The 7,351-nt window shown below is 43.9% G+C and overlaps 1 protein-coding gene across 8 annotated transcripts in view; it reads left to right on the plus strand.

Moving 5' to 3' along the window:
* The window catches only part of SPOP (speckle type BTB/POZ protein), an 83,013-nt gene extending 80,961 nt beyond the window's left edge, over positions 1-2,052 (plus strand). For all 8 annotated transcript variants that reach the window (XM_065531360.2, XM_045374971.3, XM_015438232.4 and 5 more), the window contains one exon: positions 795-2,052. In XM_065531360.2, the coding sequence (XP_065387432.1) occupies positions 795-939 (145 nt within the window). In that variant the 3' untranslated portion in view covers positions 940-2,052. The remainder of the gene's footprint in view (positions 1-794) is intronic.
* Positions 2,053-7,351: the final 5,299 nt, after the last annotated feature.

Below are 7,351 nucleotides of genomic sequence, written 5' to 3' on the forward strand. Positions count from 1 at the left end.
ATGAAAGATGAATTGTAACTACAACCTATCTTCTCAGTGGGACATGTTCTATCCCTTGCCCCATGGAGAGAGCAAAAGCTGGGAAAAACCCGAAGAAGAAAAGCCCTCACAACAGCAGTTCTGGGGCAAGACAGGTCTGAGACATTCCAGATGATTGAGTGAACAATATTCAACGTAGAAAATTCCCAAAGACAGGAAATAACATCCTCTAGGTCTAGTTGTAGAATTATTTTCTAAGGAGTGATCAAGTGAGGCAGAAGAAGGAGGGGAGAGACCCATCAGTGTGAGTTCCTTTGAGTGCTTACTGTGTGCTGGACAATTTGCTTGGTGCTTTTGAGATATTAACCATTGAATGAAGTATGGTTATCCTCTCCTCTTTTTTGATAATCACCTAGGCCCCGGGCTCTGATCTGCCCTGTGGTTAAAGGCTGGTGAGTGGCAAAGCCAGGCAGAAGCTCAGGGCTTCTGGCTGAGGGAGCCCATGCTCCTTTTTATGATGGGCATCACCGGTGAATATAAGGAACATAGGCAGTGTTGAGGGCTTGGGGAACATTCCGCTTTTTGTTTTTGAGAATATAGTGGCTCAAAGTCCTGGTTTTCAGATGACGACAGCCACAGGCAAGTCACCAGTCTGCGCATTGTCTCACAAGCAAATTCTCATGCATATTAAGGGTTCTGTCTGTTGCATTGACACACTTTATACCTAACACTGGAAAATTAGGCTATCTAGGTGGCTGTTGAATTCATCCCTTGCTCACTCCCTTTGGTAACCCATTTCTCCACATTTCTCCTAGTCATGCTTCGGATGTCTTAGAGACCTCTGGGTGGAAGTCAATGGTGGTGTCACATCCTCACTTGGTGGCTGAGGCATACCGCTCTCTGGCTTCAGCACAGTGCCCTTTTCTGGGACCCCCACGCAAACGCCTGAAGCAATCCTAAGATCCTGCTTGTTGTAAGACTCCGTTTAATTTCCAGAAGCAGCAGCCACTGTTGCTGCCACTGACCACCAGGTAGACAGCGCAATCTGTGGAGCTTTTACTCTGTTGTGAGGGGAAGAGACTGCATTGTGGCCCCAGACTTTTAAAACAGCACTAAATAACTTGGGGGAAACGGGGGGAGGGAAGGGCCCAGGACTCGGGGCTGTTCAACCTAATGAAAACCCTGTTGCTGCGTCACTGTGTTCCCTTTGGCCTGGCCAAGTTTGATACTGTGGGGATTCAGTTTAGGCGCTGGCCCGAGGACATCCCAGCGGTGGTACTTCGGAGAAACCTGTCTGCATCTGACTGAGCAGAATAAATCGTCAGGTGCCTGGAGCAAAAAGGAAAAAAAAAAGAAAGGACATTGAGTTTTAACAGAAGGGAAAAGGAAAGAAGAAAAGATTTTTGCAGAATTTCTCAAAAATCAGTTTGTGGATTCCAGTAGTATTTATATTGAGAGAAACAAATTTTAGTCCTTCCAACTGTGCTAAAACTTGGATATTTGTGAAAACTCACCACCATACAAGCATCAGAAGAGCTCTCTTGTTGTTAGCACTTACTGTTTGCAAGAACAGAATGCATCCTTTTATCCTTTTATGAAAAATGACAAGTGAAGGCAAAAGGGGAAGGTTATTTGATCTGGAAGATGAGTGTTCTGATGTGGTGGCTTTTGCAAAAATCTTTATTGGTGTTGAAAACTGGAAAAAAATAACTCATCCAGAATTCATACTGTCTTGACAAGAACTATGGTTCTCTGTTTTTAGATATTGTGGAAAATGTTTTTGGGCATTTTTCTCTGATTTTATTTCTTCTCCCCCGCCCCTTTTTCTAAAAAACAAACAAAAAAACACACAAAACAAAAACAGAACAAAAGAAGAGAAGAGAGAAGGAAATTTTATTAATTAAAGATGCTGTGTGATAAAATCCCAGCCCAGATTGCTCAGCTGTTTGTACCTGACTTGCCGCCTGCATAGGAGCCAGTTCTGTTCCTTCTGACTAGCCCCTCTTCCTCCAGGGGAGAACTTCCAAATGTTAATTTTTTCTTTTTGAAAATATAAATAATTACTATTTTGTACTGTGTGGTATCTCTGGTCTTTTGTTTCACTCACCTGCCTTGTCTCTTGGGTCTGAGTCCCTTGCTTAAGGGATTTTGAAGTCCTAGTTTTCAGCTTGCAGAGATTATGTTTGAAATGTCTAATGAGCCGTAGGGATTTGTTGAGACTCCGTAATTTCAAGTTTTCTTTGTGAGCTATCAGCATCTGCCAGTCTCTTGTCCTCCCTGAGTATCTCACAGTCCATATCCTGATGAGGGATCAGGCCCCTACCTGTGCCAAGGCAAGTCATGGTAGTGGGCTTTTCTGCACCCTGTATGTTTTAAGACCTAATCCCCACCTCCCTTCTCCTAATTAAACACAAAAAGATCCAGGGGACATAAATGTGGAGATTAAATAAAGGGAAATTATTGTCTCTAACTGGTTCTGTCATTGACTTGATGTGTTTCCAGAAAAGCTAGTATCTGAGCTCACAAAAATCTTCTGGGGCTCCCTGTCTGCCTTTATTGTGGCTGTTAGGACAGTGGGATATATGCATCAGCTATTTGGCCAGCGTGTGTATTTTTTACCTTTGATGGAACCTCAACCTATTTCACCTTCCAGTTCCCTTCAGTGGACCTTAGATTTTGTACATTTTCCAACTTTCATTTATCTTACTGCCTCTAGAATGGATAAATATGATTTGTTACTAATATAATCAAAGGCAGGATTAGTTTATTGGAAACCATTCTATCGCACTTCCCAGTTTCCCTTGGGAAGTGTCCCCTGTGTGAGGAAGTACCCAGTTCTACATGTGCTGGCTGCTGGCTGCTGTCCTGCGCCTCCTCCGTCCTAGCTTTCCAGATCAGCACACAAGTCCAGGGATCCAGGCGAACTCGAAAGTCTCCTCTACCCATATCGTCTTAGGTTTTTCCAGCCAAATTTGTATACAATATTTCATCTGAACTTCTGAACAACTTGACGAACTTGGTAGGACAGGTGAGACACGGCATCTTCCCACTGTGTAGATGAGAGAAGCAGAAACCCAGAGAAGGGACATGCCTCAGATCACACAACTATTGAATGCCAGATCTTCTAATGGAGTATCCTGAAGATTATGTAATTAACTGGAGGAAGTTCCATTTCTGAAATGTTTAGGTACAAAACTGAAAGTAAAGCTTCCTTCCTGTGGGAATAGCAAGAACAAAGCTCTGGAAAGGTGCCTCTGCTGGCCTGTTCTTCAGAGGTTCCAGAAGGACAAACCAGGCTTCAGATTTGCTTTCCTCTTCATTCACAGACAGCTGTGGGTTGAGAGGCTGGTGAGTTCAGGGACTATGCCCTCAGGAGGATAGCAGTCCTGGCGCCTCGCTTCTGTCAGGACGAAGGTTCCTTCTGGGAGCTTCAGTATTTTATGGAATTTCCAACTTGGGCTTTACTGTGGGTACAAAGCTGTTGGGATTTCAGGTACAGGTAAAGCTACTTGATGCTCCTGTCATTATTTCATTCTTTCTGGGCATGTTTGTTTTTGTTTTAAATGATACAGTTGAAGCCATCTGGTTATGACAACATCAGAGCCCCAGCATACTGTTCATAAACCTCCCACTGCCACCACCCCCCTCCCTTAGCTCCCCCACATCTGAAATTTAATTCAAGTTAACTCCACAATCTGGGGCATGAGCTGTCACTGCAGAGATGTCCGTGCCAGTGAAACAGTTGGAGATTTCAATTCCACAAGGATATGGCTTATTTATCAAAACAGTATTTCAGGCAAGTAGTTTCGCAGAACCATTGGAGTTGCAGTTTCAGATCCACATAGAGTATCTGGCATCATGAGCATCTCCCCTTTCCGTGTTGTCAGCTCCCCCCATATATCCGACCACCTATGGAAAATTTTCCCCATTCCCTATGTAAAGATTAAAGCTCTTTGCATTGTTACTAGACATCTCAAGCATCTTTGTGGGTTTTAACAATTTGGGTAAGAGATGCTCCTCTTTTCCTTTTCACTGTTAAAGCCTTTTTGGTCTTGAAGAGCTTTCTCTTATTTGTGTGTGTGTGTGTGTGTGTGTGTGTGTGTGTGTGTGTGTGTGTGTGTTTTGTTTTTTTGTTTTTTAATTCCAGCCAGGGACATTGAGATCTTTCTTAGGCCAAAAGATCTCTGGCTTGACCACAGCTCTGCACATTCATCTTTAAATCTGGTGTAAATCTATTGTGGGATCTCCATATTGTATGAGCCTGTGCAGATGAAAGGAAATAGCTTGTATGTTTATGAGCAGAACAAAAAACAGAGGGGGAGTTGAGCTGCACTTTGAAACTGACTATTGCTTTGTTCTTGCTCTTCAACTCCTATAAAAGAACAACTAAATACCCCCCAAAATGACTGTATCAAAGCCTTTGGTTTATCTTTGTCAAAGACAAATTCTTGGCTGGAACCCAACCTTATTTTCCACAACTAATTATCTTTTTAATCAGCTTGAGCCCTGTGTGTTTCCTTTATCTCATGACTTGTCACTGAACTCTGCCCTACATCATTTAGATTCATTTCTAATGGCTTGCTGACTAATCTTAACATTCAGGTGAGTATTGTTGGACTGCTCTTTATGTATGTGTATGCGCAAGGTGAATGCGTTTTCTTCTTTTAATTTCAGAGGTGACCGTGCCATGTTGGGGCCTTTGACCCAATAGGTGGACACCTCATGGAGACAGTGAGCAAGAAAGCAAATGTAGGACGATCAGTATTTGGGATAATGAGCTGGGAGAACCAGAAGCTTTGACCTCAGGATGAGAACAGGAACTTGAATGTTGTTGACTGATGGGATCTTAATGCCGCTGAGCCGTTAGCAAGATGATCCCCCCCCCTCTGTAAATCCTATAGTGCTGGAGTAGAAAGTGGCATCTGGATACTATTTGGTCTTGATTTCTGCAGCTCTAGGGAAAAAAAAGAATTTTAGACTTGAGGGAATTCAGTACAAGAAATCGAAATGATGAAGGAGTTGAAGGGGATCAACTCCAGAGGAGAAATGTTATGAAGATAAAATATGTGTAACTCAGGTTTGGGGATGTAGCTCCAGTAACTGCAGTTTACAGATCTCACAGGAGTTCTCAACATTTGCCAGCTTATCTTGCACAGCTCCCATTCATTCCAACTGTATGGCTTGGGAAGATGGCTATGTAACTTCCTCAAGGTCACTCAGCCTGACTCTGAGCCAAGAAACAACAGAAGGCAAAGGGATAGCTTTGGAGCTTAGACCTAAGGACCAAAGAGAAGGTGAAAATCCAGGAGTTTGCCTGGTAATAAAGTGGACACATCCACTTATAACGCTCACTTGAAATAGGGAATGTTGGCTGGTCTCGGTGGCTTATGCCTATAACTCTAGCACTTTGGGAGGCCAAGGTGGGCGGATCACAAGGTCAGGAGTTTGAGACCAGCCTGGCCAGCGTGGTGAAACCCCGTCTCTAGTAAAAATACAAAAATTAGATGGGCATGGTGGCGTGTGCCTGTAGTCCCAGCTACTTGGGAGGCTAAGGCAGGAGAATCTCTTGAACCTGGGAGGCAGAGATTGCAGTGAGCCGAGATCACGCCACTGCACTCCAGCCTGGGTGACAGAGCAAGACTCCATCTCAAAAAAAAAAAAACAAAAAACACAGGCGGGGGGAGAGTTTTAGCCCTTGCAAGACCCTTAAAGTTGAGTCTCAACAAACCGAAGGAAAAAAAAGGGGTCCCACATGATTCATCTTCTTTTCTTTTTTTTTTTTTTTTTTGAGACGGAGTCTCGCTCTGTCACCCAGGCTGGAGTGCAGTGGCCGGATCTCAGCTCACTGCAAGCTCCGCCTCCCGGGTTTACGCCATTCTCCTGCCTCAGCCTCCCAAGTAGCTGGGACTACAGGCGCCCGCCACCTCGCCCGGCTAGTTTTTTGTATTTTTTAGTAGAGACGGGGTTTCACCGTGTTATCCAGGACGGTCTCGATCTCCTGACCTCGTGATCCGCCCGTCTCGGCCTCCCTAAGTGCTGGGATTACAGGCTTGAGCCACCGCGCCCGGCTCATCTTCTTTTCATGTCTGAGAAAACAGACATCCATGAAGTGAGGTGGCATGCCCAAGGTTACAGAGATTACATTTCCAGCCACTGAGCAAACAATTGCGGAGCATCTAGGAGGCCTCAGACACTGTGCTAGGCTAAGCCTAGTATGGAAGGTAGGATTTCTGTTCTGTTAACTCAGTCTAATGGAGGAGGCAGAAATAAACCAGAGAGCCCGTAGAACTGAGGACTCAAAAGAATCCATTGAATTTAGCAGTAAGGAGGTCAAGGGTTACCTTCGAGCGGTTTCAGTCAAATGGTGGAGGCAGAAACCAAGCCTGATGAGGTGAGAAAACATAGATTGAGAATAAGCTCCTCTTTCCAGAAGTTTGAAAGGGAGAGAGGAAGGGGATCTCTCCCACTCTTCAGAATTTGTATCATAATCTAGTCAACACATTTGTTTTTTTCTAGAAGTAATGGTGTACAGGTTGTCCTATAAATGATGGGCACTAGTAACTGATATTTGTTATGAAAGCCATGTTGTAGAACAACTGTAGCTTTAGGTTGAGAAAAAATTGCCTTCAACCCTTACACGATTTTGAGAAGGATTTCTTAAAGACATGTTTTCATACTTTTTTTTTGAGACAGAGTTCCACTCTTGTTGCCCAGGCTGGAGTGCAATGGCACGATCTCAGTTCACCACAACCTCTGCCTCCTGGGTTCAAGCAATTCTCCTGCCTCAGCCTCCCAAGTAGCTGAGATTACAGGCATGCACCACCATGCCTGGTTAATTTTGTGTTTTTAATAGAGACGGGGTTTCTCCATGTTAGTCAGGCTGGTCTCAAACTCCCGACCTCAGGTGATCCGCCTGCCTTAGCCTCCCAAAGTGCTGGGATTACAGGTGTAAGCTACCATGCCTGGCTGACATGTTTCTGTACATTTTAACCTATTCATCTTCCAAGTAAACATTTGCTTCAGACCTTCAAATGTTTTCATGGGCCAGTGGTTTGGTTCTTGGTGTGCTATAAAGGTACACCATTCAGTTTCCAGACATGGAAGCCGTGGCTGGCAGCATTGCCAGTTCCCACGGTGTAAACACTGTCACCATGGCTGATTTTGGATCACTAAAATGACATCACTGAAGCAGAGTTGGGAAGAGACGCACAGCCCAGTATAGCTGAGCATGGATAGTAGTAAAATGTAAAATAATTAGGAAGAAATAAGTCTTGAGTACTTATTACCTTTACCTAATTGTATGTTAGTATAACTGAATTTTTAATAATGGCTGTTTAGCAACCAGTTCTCAAATTCCTGAAAATTTAATAAT

This window comes from Macaca fascicularis, chromosome 16 (assembly GCF_037993035.2).
Source record: "Macaca fascicularis isolate 582-1 chromosome 16, T2T-MFA8v1.1".
NCBI lineage: Eukaryota > Metazoa > Chordata > Mammalia > Primates > Cercopithecidae > Macaca > Macaca fascicularis.